General features: G+C 40.3%; 1 protein-coding gene across 1 annotated transcript; it reads left to right on the top strand.

Moving 5' to 3' along the window:
* Positions 1–793: 793 nt before the first annotated feature.
* On the top strand, positions 794–14,671 carry LOC139696132 (uncharacterized). The gene is made up of 3 exons (XM_071594729.1): positions 794–813; positions 12,112–12,489; positions 14,088–14,671. Exons 2-3 carry the CDS (start codon positions 12,237–12,239, stop codon positions 14,375–14,377), a joined length of 543 nt encoding a protein of 180 aa, XP_071450830.1. The 5' UTR covers positions 794–813; positions 12,112–12,236; the 3' UTR covers positions 14,378–14,671.
* The last annotated feature ends 7,637 nt before the right edge of the window (positions 14,672–22,308 follow it).

Raw genomic sequence — 22,308 nt, 5'->3', positions numbered from 1 at the left:
TTTGGGCGTTATGAGACGTTTGCGTGAAGCAATTCGCCGAAAGAGACCAGAAATGTGGGCAGAAAACTCGTGGATTTTGCACCATGATAACGCACCGTCGCACAGTGCTATCATTATTCGTAATTTTTTGACGAAAAATGCAACAAATACCATCCAACAGCCACCGAATTCACCTGATTTGGCTCCCTGTGACTTCTTTCTGTTCAATCGAGTTAAAAAACCATTACGGGGAACGCGTTTTAGCAGCCGAGAGGAAGTAATGGAAAAATCGCAGGAAGCACTGATGGACATACCGAAAACCGACCGTAACTTTTTCAAATGTCAAGTTATGACACTAAGATTTAAAGGGAATATCAACAACAGATGTACCAATTTAACAAAAAAAACAGAACTCAAATCGGAACGATGGGAGCGCCACACGGTGGTTATTCCGGGAACTTTTTGATATATATATATATATATATTATATATTATTTTTATTATACATATATATTATTTATTTATAATATGTTTATATATATATATAAACTTATTTAAAACATGTATATAATAAACAGGCAGGAACGCCCTATTGAAGAATAAAGTTTGCCAACCAATTGCAATCTTCGTATGTAGTTCTTATATATTAGTACACCAAGAATAAGCTCCTCTTTCATACCCTTTCCATCTTCCTTCCAGCACTGAAGACGCCGAGCGAGGACAGGCGCCTGGGCATGGTGTACAGGCGGGGCGACGTGTCGGGTCTTTTCCCCTTTCCAAGGGTGGGCAGGTCGCAGGTTCCCTCCGAGGACATCTTCGGACAAAGTGCGCAAGGTGAGATGTCGGCGCCTCCCACAATATCGGCGACAGCCACGTCAGCATCCTGTTGGCTGCCCCCTCACTCCCCATCTGAAACGGAGAGGTTACTTTGGTTGAAGGCCTTGGAGAAGCCTTCCATCACAAGTGGCACCCACGTCAACATCGTGTGCGCGGTGTCTGAAACGGAGAGGTCATCTCCGAGTTCATTTGAATGTCTTAGTCTGAAATTTAAAGTATTTAAAAAATTAATAATATCATCATCAACATCCGTGTAACAATCCAAAGATTGGTTTTCTGCACCCCCTAATTACTCTGTGTTCAGTATTGATTTCCTTACCTCCTGATAGATTCCCTGTTTTACATCCTTGGTAATGTGTACTATAAACTTGTATTTTGCCTCTATTTAAGAGATATATCCTTCTATTATGTTTCTAACTTATCCATATACGAGGATGTTTAAAGTTGTGTTTTCAATCCAGCCAGTTCTTGTCATTTTTTAAGTTATCTCCTATTGATCATTTCCACTTCTTCTCTCCTAATCAAATCTTCGTTCGCTATTAGGTCATCGAGATCAAGCCGGTGGAAAAAAGTACCATTCTAGGTTTGTATAAAAAGTATTGGGAAATGTTTCGGAACAATACCTTCATTTTAGATGTTACTGCAATGCCTCGATATTCTTCAAAGTGCATCCCTTCAGCGTCGACTTACTTTTGCCAGCGGCTTCCTTTACGACTCAAATGCTCCCGTGGAGGCGGATTCCGGAGGCTTAAGGGTACACAAGAAAGCTTCTTTGATAGTGCTTAAGGTCCCATGGTGGTGGGTCCCAGCGCCAAATATGAAATCTACAAAAATCTCCAAGAGGAAGGTGGAGAAGGAAAAGGAGGCACCAACTCTGGAGGGTGCTTCAAAGAAGAGACGGCAAAAATTTACCGAAGGGGTCACGATGATTAGGCCTGAGGAGATATCTCCCTCTACCCCTCCAATGATCCCTACCAAACTTTAGGTCATGGAAGAAGATGCCAATATCTCCGATACTGAAATTCTAGCTAATCAGTGGAAGAAAAAACAGTTTCATGCACAATCGTCCCGCACAACGGAAAATTCACCACATTTACTTGTATTTATTTATTTATTTATATTTAAAACTTTTAAAATAGATATTATTTTGCAGATGAATCACAGTGGATTTTATTGGAATAAGGAGGAACTGACTCTTTTAATACGTGATTTTTACCCCTCTTGTGTCTGTTTGCAAGAGGTCCATTTTAAATCTACTGTCAAGGGCACTTTAAAGGGATATACCGCTAAGAAATTCATTTCTTTCCCCAACCTCAATTTCTCCGCATCCCACACAGGATAATTTTCGACGGTTATTTTTTAAATGACAGTTTTTAGTTACGTAAAAACCTGCATCACTTTTCTGCATACGAGGGTGGTCCCAGAAGTACCCGACCCAACAAAGGAAACTCAAAAATTTTGGAAAAAAATTTAATTATTTTTCGAGCTAATCTTCTTTCAACCCTTTTCCCAGTGATGTTCAATAACTTCGATACCCTTTTTGTAATAAGAACTGTCTTGCTCCTCAAAATAGCCATTAACTGCCGACCGACATCACTTCTTCAAGGTTAGAAAATCTTTGACCACTGAGGCATTTTTTCAAGTTTAAGAACAGAAAATACTCCAAGGGGGTTAAATCTGGCGATTAGGGTGAATGAGGTAGCAATTCTAACTTTAATTCATGTATTTTGGCCATTAAAATAACGGATTTGTGAGCTGGTGCATTGCCTTGATGAAACAACACATTCTTTTTAGCCAAATGCGGCCGCTTTTGCTTGATTTGGCCTAAAACGTTCACTTTTTATGACTGCCAAGCAAATAATAAACAACGTGGCGCCTTCAAACTTGATACATATGCTTTCTAGATTACGTACTTTCTATTGCAGTGATATTTTATAAACAACTACCGCCATCTCTCGGTCAGACCCGTTACTTATGGGACCATCCTTGTAATAGTCGATCACCTCTACGAACATTTCGTAACTTTGCACCAGCTTCTTAAAACCCTCAGCGTAAAAATTTTCTCCCAAGGAATTTGAACCAGATGACAATAATGATCTTTAATTCGTCCTTGTCTTAGAACTGTTGTTCTCCTAGCCTTTTTCAAGGGCAAGGAGACAGGTAATAGTCGCTAGATGCAAGGTCGGGTCTATTGGTAGCGGTCCTAAAATGCTCTTTCACTCGACCATCTTTGCTCTTTTTGTTGGTCGGTAAGCATTTTTGGCTCACAATATGTGATATCCGAGCTTTTCCGAAACAACCGTGGAAATAATGGCGCAAGCAACAAGCGGAAACTTATCAGCCAGAGCACTAATCGTCAATTCGGCAGTTCTTGGTCCACTTGTTGAACTATTTAATCGGATTCTAGATACTGGGCCTGCCACTCTGCTCTTCATCATGTACATTTGTGTGGCCGTCATTGAAGTCTCAAAAGAATCGTCTAACCTTTCCTTCACTATCCTAATTTAGGTTCATGAAGTAGGCCCAAATTTCGATGAATTTGTGGGACAGCTAATGCTCCTTTTGAACTCGAAAATCAAAACATCGCAAATATTAGCCCCTGAAAGGGGCAAACATTTTCGCGGAAATTGTTATCTAATCACAAGTGGGGATCGAGATAGTGCGGTGGCTATGGTACTGGCTTCCCACCCAGAGGGCCCGGGCTCAAATCCCGGGGGTGTTGAATATTTTTCAGCGGTATCTCTATCCTTACTTGAGGTGTTTTGTGGAGGGCCATTTGAGTGAGTACGCCGTCCGTCGGATGGGACGTTAAGCTCCGGACCCCTTGGCGCCTTTCGTAAGGAATAGGATAATGCCGACGTCGGGTTTCTCTCTCCACCCTTCTTCCTTTCCTATCCATCTCCTATGGCGCAAATGACCTCAGCTGTCGGTCGCCTCCCCCTAAATATTACTACAAGGCACAAGTAATAATGCATACCTGATATTAAAGACCCTAATTGCATGAATAATATACAGCTCATCATCCCATTTATATGACTTTCATGATTAATCATACCCAGGGTACGAAATGTCTGTTACGCCTGCAGCAATTCACACACTTGCCCGTTTATATTTGCACGCGTTTAATACAGTGCTCGTGCGGAGTTTGGTTCGACAAGTTATTCTGTAATTCTGCAATAAATTAAGGAAGGCCAGCCGGTTCCAGCATCTTCTGCTTGGGGTAAATCTCTAGAATGACGCGAAGACCTCAGGAGCGTCCCATTGAAGAATAGAAGTTGCAAATAAATTGTGATCTGTGAATTTAGTTCGTATATATAATGCATAGTGCGCCAAGAACAAACTCTCCTTTCATTCCATTTCCGTCTTCCTTCCAGCGCTGAAGACTCCGAGCGAGGACCGCCGCCTGGGAATGATGTACAGACGGGGCGACGTGTCGGGTCTGTTTCCCTTTCCAAGGGTTGGTAGGTCGCAGGTTTCCTCTGAGGGCATCTTCGGACAGAGTGCGCAAGGTGAGATACCGGCGCCTCCCACAATGCTGGTGATAGCCACGCCAGCATCCTGTCTGCTTCTTCCTCACTCCCCGTCTGAAACGGAGAGGTTGTCCCTTGAATGGCTTTCTTTGAATTTTAATCATTCAAAGAGTTATGTTAAAAACTTGTCAAAAACTTTACCACCATCAGTATTTCAATTATAAGACTGGTTTTTCATGCAGCGCTTCATTCTTCTCTATTCGGTATTGATTCACGTACCCTCTGAATGCTTCTCTGTTTTATAAAATTCTTAACTTCTTTCCTACATACTTGGTCTCTTGATCTTCCATTTAGATATCTTCCCATGAATATTCTTACCATCTATTATTTTTCCGTCTTATCAATATTACCTCCCTATGCGTCCAATCCATGTAGTTCTTTTTTTGCCATAGTGTTATCTCCATCTTGTTCTTTCGTCTTCTGCTATCTTACATACGAGCTGTAGTACTTCTTCCTCGTTCGTCACATTGTCTGTCAATTTAATCTTCAACATTCTCCTCTTCCGCGCCACGTTTTTAAATTTTCTTGCAACCTTTGCTGAAGTACTTTTCCAATTTTCCATGTTTCTGATCCATAGAGTGCCTTTCTCCATGTGGAATTTTCACCTCAACTTCTTTGAAAATAGTTGTAGCTCTTTTTGTTCCTGAATGTCTTCTTAGCTTTAGATATTCTTCGCTTGATGTCGGTGTAACTTCTACAACCTCAAGTTATACTGCTACCTATGTTAATGTAGGATTTCACTTTCTCAATTTTACGCTCTTCGATTTGTAATATATGTCTTAAAATTTTCTTTTCGCACATTTTAAGGATTTTAGTTTTCTTCTTTTTTTGATGCTCTTTCAATTTTTCCCTAACTGCCTTATCGATGCCATTCTAGAGTTCTACGCATATCCTCTCCCGTTTCTGCGACTCTTGCGATGCCATCTGCGTATTGGAGCTTGTTAATTTTTTTCGCCAATTCATTTCCTTTGATGCCTAATTCTTGTTTTCACTCAATGCCTCTTCATCTACATCTACTTAATACCCCGCAAGCCGCTGTAAGGGCGTGTGGCGGGAGGTGTTCTCTTATAGTCATACATTTCAATGGAACCGGCTAGAGGTTGCATTCTTGGATAATTCCTTCGTTTATTTTGGCTTCTATTTTCCTTCTGTTGTTCATTTGCATGGTTGGTATCCATTTCTTGTAGAGGTGTTGTATCATTCTTCTGTTGTTGTAGTCCACTCCAAACGCTTCTAGATTTTTAAGCATCTTGTTCCATTTAACGCGGTCCAAGGTCTTCTCCACGTCCAACAATGTCACGAAATGAAAATAAGCAAATTAATTATAGTGTATTTAATGAGGATAGCTTTCTTTAATGACATAAAGGGATTGAATTAATCGTATTATTTTGAGCAAGTTAAGGGTTATAATTTATATCATGGGTTGAGTTTGCTTTTACCTTGATTATAACTTTGGGCTATATAACTTAGGTTTAAGTATTATAAGCAAATTTCGGAAACAGAAAATAAGATAGCCAGCGTAGATTTTTGGGGGTGTATTTTGACGTTTTTATCACTTTAAAATCCCGTCACTTATCTCTTGGATGCTTGCTGTTTATACTTTAAAAGTTCGTATCGGTGGTTGTGATTACCTAGCTATATTTGGATTGAAAGTTGTAAAAAACGTATTTTAATTTTTCATTTAATATCCCCTTCCGCTCTTATGTTTTATGGAATATGGATATTAATTTCTGTTATTGCCGTATGTGCAATTATTTGCCGCTCTTGTCTAATGAGGTTTACGTTTTCGCAGTGCAAATTAAGCATGTAATACGTTTATAAAATAATTATACCAAAAAAAAACAGAAATGTTATGACGTAATAAATACGTCTTGTAAACATAAAGTTTGTTTTTGTGTTTACTGAAACATTACCAGTTTTTATTCTATTCAAATACTCTTTTCATGTCTTACGAGTAATGGCTCGGAAAAGTATTTTTCGTTTTTTTTCCTCGACCACTATTATTTTAATCATGAACTTGTTTTGTGTCCTAAATAAATTTCGTCGAAGAAGTGGTGTCCGTCATCTGTTATTGGGCGTCTTCTTTTTTCGGAAAGCGACAGTCGTTTGTTTCTTTTCGGTTCACATCGAGAAGTTCTTCATAGGCATTTTGATCGTTGTTTGCGGATTCAATTACGCAGTTCTTTTGTTTCTTAAAACAGCGCAACAAAGGAGATGCGTTTCAATGAACAGCGCAACAAAGCAGATGCGTTTCTATAAACAGCGCAACAAAGCAGATGCGTTTCTATAAACAGCGCAACAAAGCGGGCACATTTCAACAAATAGCGCAACACAGCAGGCGCATTTCTATGAACAGTGCAACAAAACAGACTCATTGCTATTATAAAAAGTTCAAAAATGCGTTATATTTAAGAGCAAATCATTTCCAGTAGATCTCATACTACATCTTAATTACATCTGCACGCCACACTGACGGACGTAAATACCGCATATCGTCCTATTTCACGGCCGGGTGCATTTTTTTAAAGCATTGTTTATGCTAATTACATTAAACAATCTCAGACTATGTTGAAGGGGATGACACTTGATGGCATAAATCTTTCGCTAACAACTGCAGCAGAGTCTGAGCCCGTGTTCACCCATCCAACTAATTAAACATCACCATACGACACAGGGTTTTCCTGAGTTTGAGCATGTTGGTCCAGGCAAGAGGGATTGTACACTTCGTCTAAAAAAATCCACAAAGCCCGAGTAGTTTTTTTCCGAAATTATTTCTCTTACGGTCTGGTGGGGAGAGTGCTGTTGAAATATTACACATACTTGATGAAATTTGTGTGTTTGTATGATTATGATGTATGTCTATGTTAGGTATATGAGGGAATATTTACGCATAAAAGGCCCGTGTTCAAACCCCCCACCCCCCCACTACTCACGCACTTTCACCGAATCACGTGCTAGAGTGCATATTACTTTTAAGCAATATTTAGGGTCCAGATAAGCTCCTGTTGCCCTCAAGCCTTCATTGGAGACTTCTGGATATTTTCATAAACATGTCCTAATTTATCTCTGGAGTTGCAATATATTTGTACCGTTTAATGAATATTATCTCCAGGTCTTATTTAATTCGGTCACATTATTGAAACATTCGCCTGTCATGAAAAAAATAAAACGAAGAAATATTTCACCTCAATGTGATGAAAAGGTCAAAGAAAAATGTTATTTTTTAGGCCTCAATTAGAATATGCTGCAAGTATATGGGATCCTCACGAAGTTGGATTGATTGTGATATTGGATCGCGAGAAGCGTAGAGGAGATAGATTCGTAAAACGTTGTTATGATAAACTTAGCAGCGTATCCAAAATATTAGAGCAGCTAGGCTGGAAATCATTCAATGCAGCGAAGGTTAAATTACAGATTGAAGCTCTTGCATAAATTGGAAGGGCATCTACATCACCTGTATTTAGCAGTGATGTTGAAAATGTATTATTACCCCCATTTTAATAAGGTAGGAGAGATTATGCCATTAAAATTAGAAAGATTATATGTCGAACAGATTTAAGATTCATATTTTCCTAGAAAGATAAGGAATAAAAATAACATTGTCCGACCGCGGTAGGGCCATATTCGGGTCAAAATTAGTCTGATGTGTATTCACCCCCTGCCGCACACTCTTGCGGTTGGCTTGCAGGGTACTAAAATAAATAAAAAGGAGTATTTTGTTGCACAATAACCTCTTGTTGACTTATGATTCTCTCGCGTGATCAAAATGGAATAACTATCATTTTGTGAGGCCATTTTTGTAATACGACCGTTATTATTGGAACCTCCTTCTAGCAAAAAAATACAACACGTAGTTTACATGGGGATGTAGACCACCCGCACTAAATATCAACCTCACAAATAATTTCCTAGCACCGCAATTCTCTGAAGATTGTCATTGGTGTAGGTCCTCCCACAATGGATCGTTAGTCTCGAGTGCCAACCCCGAAGTCAAAGGACTGGCGTTGTATCGTAACTGCGGGAATGAAATCTCTAGTCTTTTAAGTCTCGGCAGAAGATGCATACATTTTTTTAATTCAGCACTAGAGGCTTAAAGGCCTGCTCTTTTCATGCCAATTACCGTTTACAGGACTCGACCCAATCGTAAGACTTCTTCTGTAAGTCTTCGAAATCGAGACTAGAAGACCCATTGTAGAACGACAGTTATAAACTTTCATGCTTTTGTAACTAGCGCAACAATCATCAGACGATCCTATTTTAACAGCGCAACAGAGCGGAAGAGTTTCTACGAACAGCGCAACAAAGTGGACAAGTACTAATGAACAGCGCAACAAGGCAGACGTGTTTGCACAAAACAGAGCAACAGAGCGGATGCGTTTCTATAAATGGCACAACAAAGTGAACGCGTGTATGTAAACAGCGCAACAAAACAGAATCGTTTATGTAAACAGCAAAAAAAAATGTAAATACGTATTTTTTAGAGAAAAAAATTAAGAATCAGCATCTTGAATCCATCTGTAGATCGCTCTGATCATGCTTATTGGCGTGTAAACCACGGGTCATCTTATTTAACGGTTTGCTGTGCTTTTGGGAAACGCCAACAAGAGTATTCTGATTGGCGTTGGGTTGTTAAAGACTGATTCCTCGCGCGAACGATTCGGTGTTTCTCTCTCTCTAAAAGTTCATGGTGACCTCAAAACAAACAATAGTGCTTCACGCGAGGTTGGGGGGGGAGAAGAGGGAAATTCATTCTCACTCTTTTGTTTGTCATCTGTTGTACGTTATCATTTATTGTTAGCACCCCGGGCACCTATTTCACCAACAGCGGTCTTAATGGAGATGCATCGTGTATTTAATTTCCCAGTACTCTCCGTCGCGGAGATTATAAACGCGGAAAGCCCAGCATGCCATGCGTCCACCTCACACCATTCCGTTCCCAGAGGAAGGGAGTGGGTCTTCATTATTCTTAATCACCCGCGACTGTGGTCGGCGGGGACTTTCGCGAGGGAGTAGGGACACAGCAATATCCCCTTCCCCACTGCTTACTGAGGGAGGACGACGGGAACACGTAGCAGAGATATTTGTTCCACTTTAAAAAGGAGTCCCTAGCCAAGGGGATGGGGAGGGCGAGCCCTGGAGGATCTTTAAATCTTGTCGTAGGGGGAAAAGGGAGTGAATTATCGCGCCGAGTTCCCCGGAAAAATCTTCCCTTCAGCCGTCCACATTAATTCCAATCCTTAAACGCCCACTCGCCGCTCATATCGCCCAGCCACATCCACCGCCCGCGCCTTCCCGGGGGCGAGACCCGACCCGGCGAAGCCGAAAGTGTCCGACGACGACACATCAGTCTCGTTTGCCGTGCCGGACATCCTGTAGTTTCCGAGAGATTTGTTACCCCTTGCCTATTTATATTTTTGCTCCTGAAGGTAAGGGGTAACCGTGGAGGATTAATGGTTTTCTTGCCCCTGTCTTTTTATACACCCTGATCACAGGTTGAAAGCGAAAGCAGTGATGGACGAATTCTTCGTCTCTCCCTCTCGTAACTACGTCTTTCGGAATGTCCACTTGCGAATATATTGTCGTCTGCGACTGTCCATTTGTGCGTGTGGGGCTTCTAACGTTACCAAATGTATAGTTGCGCAGTTACATCTCCCAAATTATTAACTGTTGGCAAGGAGTATTAAATATCCCTCTTGACAGCTGTCACTTAGTATTAGTGGACGATTGTCGTGTCTTCGTGTGTGTCCATTATTGTTCCTCCCAATAATTGATACTCTCAGAGGCATCGTCCACATACTATATGCGAGATGACAGCTGTCGAGAGGGAGGTTGAATACTCATGTGATACGAACTTTTCTTAACAATGAATGTTTTTAGGTCTACCATTGATTATATTAGTTCTGAATTTTTTAATAATGCTTATTGTTACGTTATGTTTTGGAAGGACACGGTCAAAGTATTAAAAAAGTAAAAATAAGAATTGTTTGATTTTTATTCTATTTATTTTAGTACCCTAAAAGCAACAGATAGGGTGTGTGGCAGAGTGTTTATTTAATTTTTAATTTTTTACATTCACCCTGCAAGCCACCGTCAGGGTGGGTGGCAGGGGGTGAATACACATCAGAATAATTTTACCCGAACATGACCCTACTGCGGTCGAACAATATTATCATGATCCCCTATGATTCGTGGAAAATAATGACATCTTAAATCTATCTGTTCTACACTTAATATATCAAAGTTTATTAGCCTCATCTCTCCTACCGAAGGAATTAAATAATTTAGCCTTTTCAAAACTGCTGGCTACTCTTTCGCCTTTAATTCGTATATACGTGAACAGGGTAACAAAAAATTAGAATAAATTGGAAGAGCATTGGGGAAATATGATGAAAAGATTAGAGAAAAATTTTACCTTTCTGTCTTCAGGCCTAATACTCATCTTCAAACTACGAAGCGTACTAAAAATTCATTTGCGTTAACGACATTGACTCCGCAGTCACTAGTAAGATACATTTATTTGCAATGCATTTATTCATTTTACAATGCAGTGGTTTACCGTAATATCCGTGATCCTGAGGACACAACAGATTTATCAGATGACCTTAATGCTATACAACGCTGGTGCGACAAATGGTAATTAGAATTAAAATTAAAAAAGTACGTAGTCATCAACATTTGGAATAAAAGCAATTCCCATTCGAAAGCCTATCGTATCGGGAACACCGAAATGGAATGTGTAGACTCAATTAAATACCTAGGCATTACCCTCACTCACGATCTCTCCTGGGTGGAACACATACGGTGAATATGTGTACAAGCTAACAAAAAATTAGGATTTATTGGAAGAATATGGGGTAAATGTGATTAAAAGGTCAAAGAAAAATGTTATCTGTCGTTGGTTAGGCCTATTATTTAGAATATGCTGCAAGTATATGGGATCCTCACGAAGTTGGATTGATTGCCGAATGGGATCGCGTGCAGCGTAGAGGAACTACATTTGTAAAACATTGTTATGATAAACTTAGTAGCGTATCCAAAATATTAGAGCAGCTAAGCTGGAAATCATTCCATGGAGCGAAGGTTAAATTACAGATTAAATATTATGCATAAATTGGAAGGAGGTCTCTTAAGCAGTGATATTGAAAATGTATTATTACCCCAATCGTACTATGATAGAGAGAGATGGAGAGATCAAGTGTAGAACAGATAGATTTTAGGGGTCTATTTTCCGACGAATGGTAATGGACCAAAATGACGTTGGCTGACCATGATAGAAGGATAATCTTTGTTCTATTGACTTGTCCATTAGAGTGGGTTTTAACTTATTTGGCACGTAGGTTGTATTTAGATCCGTAAGGACCCAAATGAGGTTGGTTATATCGGAATCATACGGTATTTCTATGATTCTTTTAAGTTATTTCATGAGGAGAAGATATTACAATAAGATCTAATTATTCACCTTAATATTTTTCTCCTGCTTCAAGATCATTTACTCCTTCACTTTTCTGAATTGTTATACCGTTTCATTGGGGATTACTTAAACGTAATGATGGCTTATTCTCATTTGCGTTGCTGTATTTTTTGGGTTTATATTCTTTCCTGCTAATTGCTGGGCGATATTCTAATTTTTTTTCCAGGTTTGTTATGAGTGCTTCGTGCTTTAGCCCAAACTATTTTTTTTAAGTGAGGTAGGCTTTAATTTTAATGTTCTTTATATTTTTCGAGAAAAAGTTTTTTTCTTGGATTAATTCTATTTCCTCACCAGGAGGTCTCCATGGGTCGGTGAGCAAGCGGCAGGGTCTCATCCCGTTCCCGAGGGTGGGCAAGAGGCAGCGCCATTTGACGGTCCCCGCCCTCTTCCTCGGCCAGAGGGCGATCCCATCTCCGCGGATGATCGATGCCATCTACGACGAGTACGTCCAGGGCCGGCCCGCCAAGGGGGCCACCGGGGAGGACGACAGCCCCTGGGAACTGTCAGGGGAGGAGGTCAAACGGTCCGGCGAGGGCACGTCGCAGGAGGGAATGTGGTTCGGCCCGAGGCTGGGCAGGAGGCGACGGAGGTCGACCGACGGTCAGCAGGGGTCTTCTGCGTCCAAGCACCGCCCGGGGGCCCTGTTCTGGGCCGAGATGGAAGAGGCCGGAGGTGCGTGTCGTGATGCAGAACTACGTGCAATAAAATGGCGTCCCACGATTGCAAACAATACATGGAATACGTAGTTACTATCTAATGCAACAATGCATGAAGTTTTATTCTTTCCATTGTTATTTGAAATTAGTTTCGATAATGGACAACCATGAACTATTTCAAGGTGGTTAATTAAATTATATGAGTCATTAAGTGATTGTTTGAGGAACGAATCTCACATTACAATGAAGTTAATACAACGCAATACATTCGCGGTAATGGAGGAATAATAATGTATAATTAAATTAAATTAGTATTTTCTATACTCATTCTACATAGTTACGCCTGACGCTTATTAATATAATACTACAAGATGGGACGCGGTAGTCCAGTGATATCCCGCGTTTGATTCCCGGGCATGCCTCTCTGGGCCCCTGCAGCTTCACCCAAGCTATGTGATTTTTCGGGTACCAGATCTTCTTGGGAAACCATAACCGGCACAGGGAAAGGAACTGGCCCCCTTAACCTGATGTGTAAATTTCACACGCCGTATAGGGCTTAGTACCGGGTGAACTCCACCATTACCTACCAAACCAACCTTCGGGTTGATTACTGTGTTTCTGGTTTATATAGACATATATACCTGTGTGTATATATATATATATATATATATATATATATATATATATATATATATAATATTTCATATATTAGATATGATCAAGTTTAGATGGACTACATAATTTTCAGGTGCAAAGAACATTATTTCCTCTTTGTCACTGTATTTTTCCAACATCCCTCAGACAATCAAAATGCTATGCATCCAACTTTCCTGCCTCCTTCGGAGTCCTCACAACAATCCTTTCTTCTCCCGTCACTCCATACACACAGTATGTATGTGGAAGTTTGTCTTCCTGTCTATTTCCTTCTGCCTATTTATGTTTTCCTTTTTGTCCATTTAATCTTATCCAACCTTCTCCACGCCCACATTCTAAAAGACTCCTAATTACTTCTAACCCCTTGCTTTAATAACCAAGTTTCCGCGCCATATAAAACCACACTTCATATACAAATTTTCGCAAGTCTTTTCTTAACCTCTTTACTCAATATTCCTCTCATCTTTCACCTTAAAATCAGGTTGGTGCGATGGCTAATGTATTGGTTCCCCAACCCGGGTTCGAGCCTCGGCGTTGGCTAAATTTTACATAGGTTTCCCGGTAGTTTCAGGAGTTCCTAGTCGGGTACCTACCATGTGAATAGATAGGACGTCAAGTAGAGTACTCCGTCCGTCGGATGGGACGTTAAATAGCGTGACCCCTAGTCGCCTTTCATTAATACTGTAGACTAATATTCCTACCAAGAGTTTCATTGCGCACCAATCCTTTCCCAACTCCTTGAAAATGCTCTTCTTTCTCTACCCAGACACTACATCTTTAAGATTGTCATTCTGGGCCTTCCTTCACGTTTATTTCCCTCCTATCTACCCCTAAAAAATTACCCTAGGGGTGCAAATAACCTCAGCTTTTTGTAACACCCGGATATGACCTTTGTACTGTTAATCACGTCTATATTTCTAGAATTACGAGCTCTTACCCGAACCTCTCACCATTGTACAGGCTCGCCCGGAGCGTACTTGGAGCGGAGACCCGACTTTGACTCTATCCTGAGGGGGAACAGGGAACACCGCCCATCCATCGATGAAGAGGACATGCCTCCGGAGGAAGTTGACCTGTTTCTGTACGGAGACGCGACGGAGACGACCGGCGTCGGGGAGGAAGACCGTCCCTCTTCGGTCGGCGGGAATCGGAAGCGACGTCAGCCGGAGGACGCGGAGACAAAGAGAGGGGCGGTGGTGACAGGAGGCAGCGGGTGGGGCGGCGGCAGCAGCGCCCCCGGAAGGGCCTGAGCAGGGCTCCCCGCTTCTAGCTGACAGGTCTCGCCCACCCTTCCCCGCACGTCCTACTCTCCCCCAACAACGAACCAACGCCCACTTGGGTGCGTCAAGATTTGGTCTCACCGAAGTTCACCAGTGTGTGCTAATATGTGCGTGATGTGCGATTGATTGCCTCTTTAATCATCCGCCCTTCCAAACCCTTTTTCTGGTCTCGACTGGATGAAGGCCTTGAGGGTATAATGGAGCGGGAATTGGTGATGGTTTAAGTCAAATGCACCCGTGAACGTCGCCGCTTATAAATAGTGTTTTGAAAGGAAATAGTATATGTGAATATGATTAAATATGTTTACACACACATATATAAATAAATATATATATATATGTATATATATGTATATATGTATATATATGTATATATGTATATATATGTGTATGTATATATGTATATGTATATATGTATATGTATATGTATATGTATATATATATATATATATATATATATATATATATATATATATATATATATATATATATGTATATGTATATGTATATATATCCATCGGGGGCAAGAGTAGTGATGCCCAGGCTGCGGAATCTAAATTTGAATCGCATATCATTTGAAAAAAAAAATTGAAAAATAACAAAGTTTCTTAAGAAATAAAATGCAAAAAAAAGAATAATCCACTCTTGGCAGTTAAATGAGACTTTCCTCGCATCATCTTCTCTCCTGAGATGTCTGTGCTTTTGGTGAGGGATGTATATTTTTTTAATTCCCCATCCGTTCTCCTTTTTACGTCGCATACGCAACCCTAAACCCTCCCTCCCTCAAAAACCGGGAGTGAGAAAACCGTAAAGAAAGACCGCGAAATTCTTTCGCTTTTGAGAAACAAAAAAATGCTTTTCAGGTCGGACCTGTGCCTAGATAAGTAAACCCCTTGCCGGGTAAAGCAAAATGTTCAAGTATAACCTGTCGATAACATGTTATTCTGATAGCCACACACTTGGAAACACTATGAAGCCCAATAGATTTTCTTTTTTGTGGAAACCGCGATTTTCACCTGGAGATCTAAAGGGTGACCTTTTCCCGTGCGCAGTAAATCAAAGTAAAATCATCTCCGGCCATCTATTGAAGCACTCTGTATAGCCATATTGCGAAACTGCTTACCTTTAACACTGAAAACGTTTCGGTGCAAAGACATTTTTACACAACCTTTCAGAGCTTGCAATATATCCATTACAATGCTTGTAGGAAGCAATAAATACGTGAACTACACTATGCCTCTTTCAATTAATTATTATTCAGCCCAAAAATACATTTATCAATAATAAATAAACAATTTCAATCAATCGTCTGTCAGAGTTCATTGATGTAATAATCGTCAACAAAGACCATTCTAAACTCAAGGTTTATGCCCAGAATTATGAGTATCAAAGATATGGACCAAAGAGAGATTATCAGTTATTGTGTATGTGTATATATAAAGTTACATGGTAGCTTCGAATTTAAACACTGCGTACGCATCAGGAGTCTTCTTTTATTTAAATAATCGCAGAGCATTCTTGGCGCGCATGAATAATCATTATGTAAAAACAACTTAATTTGTATAGAATCTTCAGAGGTTCAATGCCATTTCGAATAACCCCATATCCGCATGATGGATATTTGAAATGGATGCCTTTTTTTCCCTTACTTTTGGGCAAAATCAGTTACCAAGCGACTTGGATCTCCCATCTTAACCCAGGGCTTCTTTCTTCTGCATGGAGAAGAAATCGATAGCTTCGTCCTCCCGAGAAAAATCTTGCTTCACCAGCGCCCGCCGATGATGTCGTCACCATGACGACGATAATGGTCCTTCAGAAGACTGGAGGTGCACGCTGCGGATGACCAAAACATTCGAGAAGCAAAAAAAGGTTGACCCCTTCGCATTGTTGATTCCCTCTCTTCAATCTTCTTCCATGAAAATTTCCGTCGCACGTATTCAATTGTTGATTTAACAATGAGATATGCTTGGTTTTAAATCGCTGCACATGAAATAAAATTTGTGACCTTTTAAGCGTGTTATTTTCACCAGATAGTTTGAAAACTCTCTTACCCATCCCAATAATCCCAGCATCTGCGTAATCTATATTCTGTCATCAACAGAGCGTTCTCCGGTACATGGATTCCCCGGATGATTGGTCTTTGGAATTGGTCTTGATAATCTTTCGATGACGTTTGCGAAAGATGTTCGCGGGACTGTATTATCTGTTCACCTGCCGTCATGTTACAGCACTCCTGGATGCTGTGATCCCCCCATGTGGTTTCAATTGATTGGCTCAAATGGACCTCTTGCTTAAAATTATCCGTTACCACCCCAACCATCTCCTTTCTACTAAATTATCAACCATTTTTTTAAAAAGAACAGAAGTGGCACTAATGGGTCGTTATGGCGATATGTGATTAAACATGGGCATTTTAAACTTGGCCATGTTAAAATTAACTGGTTTGATTCTCATAATGCTCATTAAGGGATGCGATTGGCTGCTGAAGTCATTGCCCTATTGTCACGGAGAGAAGTTGGTAATTTGTTTGAGGTAGGATTTTCAGGAAGTGGGGGAGGAAGGAATGGGTGGAAAGAGAAAAACTCGGCGTATGACATGGACCAAATCTTAATGAATGGTGCCGGGGGGTGACATAATTTCACGTCTCATCCGACGGACGGCTTACTCAACTTGAGCAATTCTCACACCATGATTGCTGTCCAAGTATAGGAATCGGAATACGTCTAAGAAATCCTGCCACTGCCGGGGACTAGGGACCTCGGGGTGGAAATCCAGTATTGTTGTCATAAACAAAATTCCAATCCACTTAAAAAATAGAAGTTGGTAACACTGAGTTTGGTGACGAAATTAAATTCCGATGACCACTTTAACCAATATTGTCATTAATTGATGACCTTGGCTTGGCTCCTTTGTCATTTCTTTATCGACCGGCGAATACATATATCAAAGGTGTGGTTATTCGAAACAAAATAAGATGGTTGATCATGAACGGTTTCATATGTTTATAAATTAGTTAAACGCAAATGATTTCACTGGTACACTTCATGGTTCTCTATTGTCGATTGCCGTCACGTGACAAGAGCAAGACTGTTTTATTATTGTGCCTGTTCCTATTGTTCGGTCTCCATTGTTCATTTTGATTTATTCCTAGCGCTGCAAATATCATAAGCAGGCTTGTATAATATAAAGCGTATTCCCATATTCTTTATTTTCATAGTATGGGTATGTTCCAATCAGCTGGTCGGCTGTGGTACATTAATTTATAGCAATGAGATACAACTTTTATTTCTTCCCCAAAGAATAAATTTTAAATGGCCATATTGGTTCCATAGATCAGAATCAAGAAATCGAGAAATTCTATTCATTATGAGGAAAAAAAATGGAATTTTCCACAAATTTATTTGTAACGTGCGAAGCGTTTCAGTTCATCGAACCATCTTCAGGTACAAGACAAGATTCAACATGTGATAGGTCATATTTATAGCTATTTGAGTAAGGGGGGGGGAGAAGAAAAGAGCGAGGAGTAAGTTAGCCCAGGACTAAGAGGGGAAATATGGAAAACCCAAAGAAACAGGGAAGCTATGGAAATGGAAAGGTTAAACAAGGGAGGGGGGATGAGTGCTAGTAGTCATTATTTGAGAGGACGGCGGTAGGTTGCTGGTATCATGGCGGAAGGAAGGAGGGAAGAATAGTTCAAGCTGGAAGGAGACATCGAAGGGATTGAGGCAGGTTGAGGGATGAGGCATAAGTGATTCTGAGAAGGACATTATCAGGGAAGGGTTGTTCGACACATACTGAGAGTGGAGGGTAGGGAGGGAGGGAGTGGGGGTGGTTGGATGGGAAAATACGCGAAGGGTTAAGACGATAGGAGAGAGAGAGAGTTTCACTTTTTGCTGTGGAAACGGGATTCTGAGGAGAGGAGAGTGGTTTACTAAAATTTTGTCGATTAAAATAACATTCATATTTTTGATTTTGCTCTAAAATATTAAGTATTTTTCCCTTGTTTTCGTAATGTAGAATTCCCGGAATCTGTCATATAAATTCTCTTAATTTGGCATCGGTTAAGCGGATCATGGATATTCAAAGGCACAGGCTTTGCGCTAAGTTTTTTTTTTTAATTTACAAAGAATATACCAGATTCGAATTTTTTGCTGGTTTATCACTTCTATACTATGATGAGATGGACAATAAATGAGGAAGAATGTTTTTTAAAAATATATTTACACGCCTGTTTTGCTATTAGTGCTGATAAATCACCAGAAGTGGTGTCTATTACACCTGGTTTGTTCTCATCGAGATGAATTAGATTTTCAAGGTGTGCCTACACTTCTGTCTCACGTGTATCTGGTGTCCTTCTGGCACTGGATTCGTTCCAAATAAGTTCTCTCGCGATCTTCCTGGTACGAAGATGGCACGCACTCGATCAACACAAAATATTTTTTTAATTTCCAAGGGTGCGGCGCTTCAATCCGGACGAATTTCAATTTGAATTTCCCGCCATATAGTAGTTTTACTGGAGGTCGCGATTGGCGTTCTTGAAAGCTACAGGCATCTAGTAAACAGTCATAACCTCAAAATGGCCGAGATGTTACGTACAAGTGCGGAGTACAATCGAAGAGCCATTGTCGCCATCGCTATTGTCGAAAGTGTTCGCCCTGGGCGTTATATTTCGAATAATATTTCGATTCTTCGTGTTGTACCCGAGATCAACTGTTTACGATATTGTGGCCTAGTATAATGCTTCGGGTAAGTTTGGGGAAAGTTTCGCTAATCCGGCGAGGAAACCTCATTCAAGGAAACGCGTGTTTGTCCGGATTTAATCGCCGCACCCTGTGTACTAATTAATGTCTAAACAAAAGGTTTTTCCGAAATCAGCTAGAATCTCACAAATAAAATCTTGAAACTTGGTCATGAACTGTGCCACTAGAATCTTATGGTCGTGTAGCAGTAGTTTGAAGATAAAGGCAAGGAAAACGTATTCTCGTTATGACTCAAACCTTGAGGCGATCAATTATTCAAACTCTTCCATGGAAGCAAATCGCGAGATGTGCTGAAAAAATCTTTTTCGTAGTATATCTGGTGTAATAGATCGATTGACTTCCAGAGTCAAGGTTTGTACTGTATGCGAACCATGACCAAAAAAATTGCCTCTTCCCTCGACTCATTTCGATGAATTAATCAAGGTCCTGCACTGATCCACGGAGTCTATGGAAGTCAAAAAACATCTTTTTCTTTTATTTGGTATGATTTCCTAGCGTCCGTCCGTCTCACTGAAAATTTTCCAGACGAATTTAACAGAGGCAGTCATCGAGTGAAATGGAGTCCGTCCCCTATTGCCACATTTCTTCGAAGACATCGATCGGCTCATTGTGCCAGAAGCCGCGAGATGGAAAATGTGGCAACTAGGCTCGGAACCTGCTGATTCATAAATTCTCCGACCTACGGCGCTATCCCGATCCCGTTTCTCAAAGCTACAACTCAGTTTGCTAATCCTCGTGGTGATTTGAACGTACCAACGAAGTCTAACAAGGTTCGTAACAAAAGGTGCCTAACTCTTAACCTGCCTGTATTGCACATCATGCTTCGAAATCACAAAGTTTAAAATTAGGTAACATACTGTTTGAATGAGTTGTTTGGATGAGTTTTGAATCAAACTGGCTCCGGGCGCCAAGGGTGGAAGAAATAGCACCAAGGGCATGGCATTCTCTGGTCGGAGAGGTAATCCCTACCCCTCCACGTTAATATAGTATTCCACGCCAATTGTACGTGGATGTACTGCAACGCGGAAACAAACGGGATAGGAGTGCCATTGACTTCAGTTGCAGAAACGCACCAGATCCAAAACACCCAGGCGATGTGATCCAGATAAAGTGAAGGTAAGATAATAACCGAGCACATACTCACATATATCATCCCATACACCGCCACTGAAACGCCCCAGCTACTACACCTTCGTTATTACGACTTAATTGCGTGAAATAACACGTTTTGTTGAATTGGGCTGCGATTAAATGAGGCCTTATGCAACTATGCTCCCGGATCTGAGGCGCGACGTTGCATGTTTCATATATCCCTCGCAATTTACGCCGATAACGCATTTTTTAAGCGAAGATTGGTTGGCGAATTCTCGAATCAACTCTTTGCCAGCTCGAAGAGTTCATTGTGTCGACACATTTGAGGAACGCGGGTATCTTTTGGCTTATGCTACGGCAAAATTATAATACCAGACTATGTGACGCGAGCGCATTGTGGAAAGCCTTCGTTCGCACTTGAGACTGATAAGGCTAGATTGAATAATGTATACTTGATAGTATGTATGAGGGTCTCCCATTTCTAATCCAAAACATTGAATGAGCCCTCTACAATTCCGAAATGTGATCTTTCTTTAAAACGGTTGCGAACTAAGATATTTATTACATAGTTAGAGGAGGAGAAATCCCTGAAGATCGTATTGGAAAGAAGAATAAGGATCGTGGGGCATATATAACCAGATCTGTTCCCCACACCCCCTCATTGTCATGTCATGCGTACATTTCTAAAAGTCTTTAGTCCATTTCCTTTTCTCTTCGTGACTCAAGGGAATCCCAATTTTAATTCCTCCCAACATATCCGTCACGTTTTTTCTCTTATTTGCAGTGGCTATTTTATTGCTACTAATAATTGGTTTACTGTAGCCCTCCCAATTCTATTCTATATAATGTCAATTCTCTCAATCCTTGATACCTTCTCTGTTTTACGTCCTTCTTAATTTGTCCTGTGTGCATGTCTTTTGGTCTTCCTCGTGGGATCTTCCCTTCTATTTTTTCTTCTATTATATTCCTAATCAATCCTTTGTACCTTAATGTGTGCCTAATCCATCTATTTCTTCTTTACCGTAGAGTTCTCCATATGATCCTATCCTCTTCTGTTCTTCTATATAATTCCTCGTTCCTCACTTTGTCTGTCCTTTTAATCTTCAGCATTCTCCTCTTCAGTACCATGCTTCAAAGGCTTCTATACTTCGTCGATCCACTTTTCCAATATTCCATGTCTCCGATTCGAAGAGTGCCATGCTCAACACAAACGTTTTGACGAACTTTTTTCTTATTTGCAATTTTATGTCCTTTGAACATACTTAATGAAATTTATTTTACATGTAAAAATATAAGATTGAACAAATTGAGTAGTTTCAAGCATGGTATGGTGGAATTTGAATATAATAAGGAAAAGAGAGTAACAATTTTCCACAAGATAAATTTAATAGTTCAAACGGGATTCGATATACCACATCATCTTCAGGTCAAAGATAATGAAATGCATCTAAAACCAATCTTTTCTTTATTAATAAGATTGAGATAACAAATTTGGTCGATTTTTTGTGAACGTTTCCCGCTTTCTTAATCGAAGCTTTCTCCCAAGGTTCCCAAATAATTTGCCGCGTATTTGAAATACGACCCAACAAAAGCATAGCGAACAACTTTTGCTTCATAACTTTAACTTCAAATCGTCTAATGAAACCAAGCTTCCTTAATGTTAACTCGAATGTTCTACCAGTGCGTGTGTTCCATAAAAAGTTTAATTTTCATCTAAAACTCAAGTATTTGACCTGTTCTGAGATACTTAACTCGTTTCCTTCAATTTCATTTTTTCGTCTAGTTTACATTTTATTTTCATCCAAAACTTATTAGCTGTACATTTTCTGACATTTAATTATAACCCTGATTACCGCCAGGACACCGATATCTGGTCCAAATCAATAGAGAATTGACACAAAACATTGATTTGAACCGAATGTAGTTTCAACACAGGGAACCTCAATGAGAATATTTTATAGTATTCCATTCCGTTGAGGAAAACGTGCATGAGGAGGAATTTGGCGGTGTTGAAAATTAGCATACAAATATAGCCCTATATATTAATTG

This window comes from Hetaerina americana, unplaced genomic scaffold (genome assembly GCF_022747635.1).
Source record: "Hetaerina americana unplaced genomic scaffold, ioHetAmer1.1.p SCAF_69, whole genome shotgun sequence".
In the NCBI taxonomy this organism is placed as follows: Eukaryota; Metazoa; Arthropoda; class Insecta; order Odonata; family Calopterygidae; genus Hetaerina; species Hetaerina americana.
The sequence above is the reverse complement of the archived record's forward strand: the minus strand, read 5'-3'. Positions and strand labels throughout refer to the sequence as shown.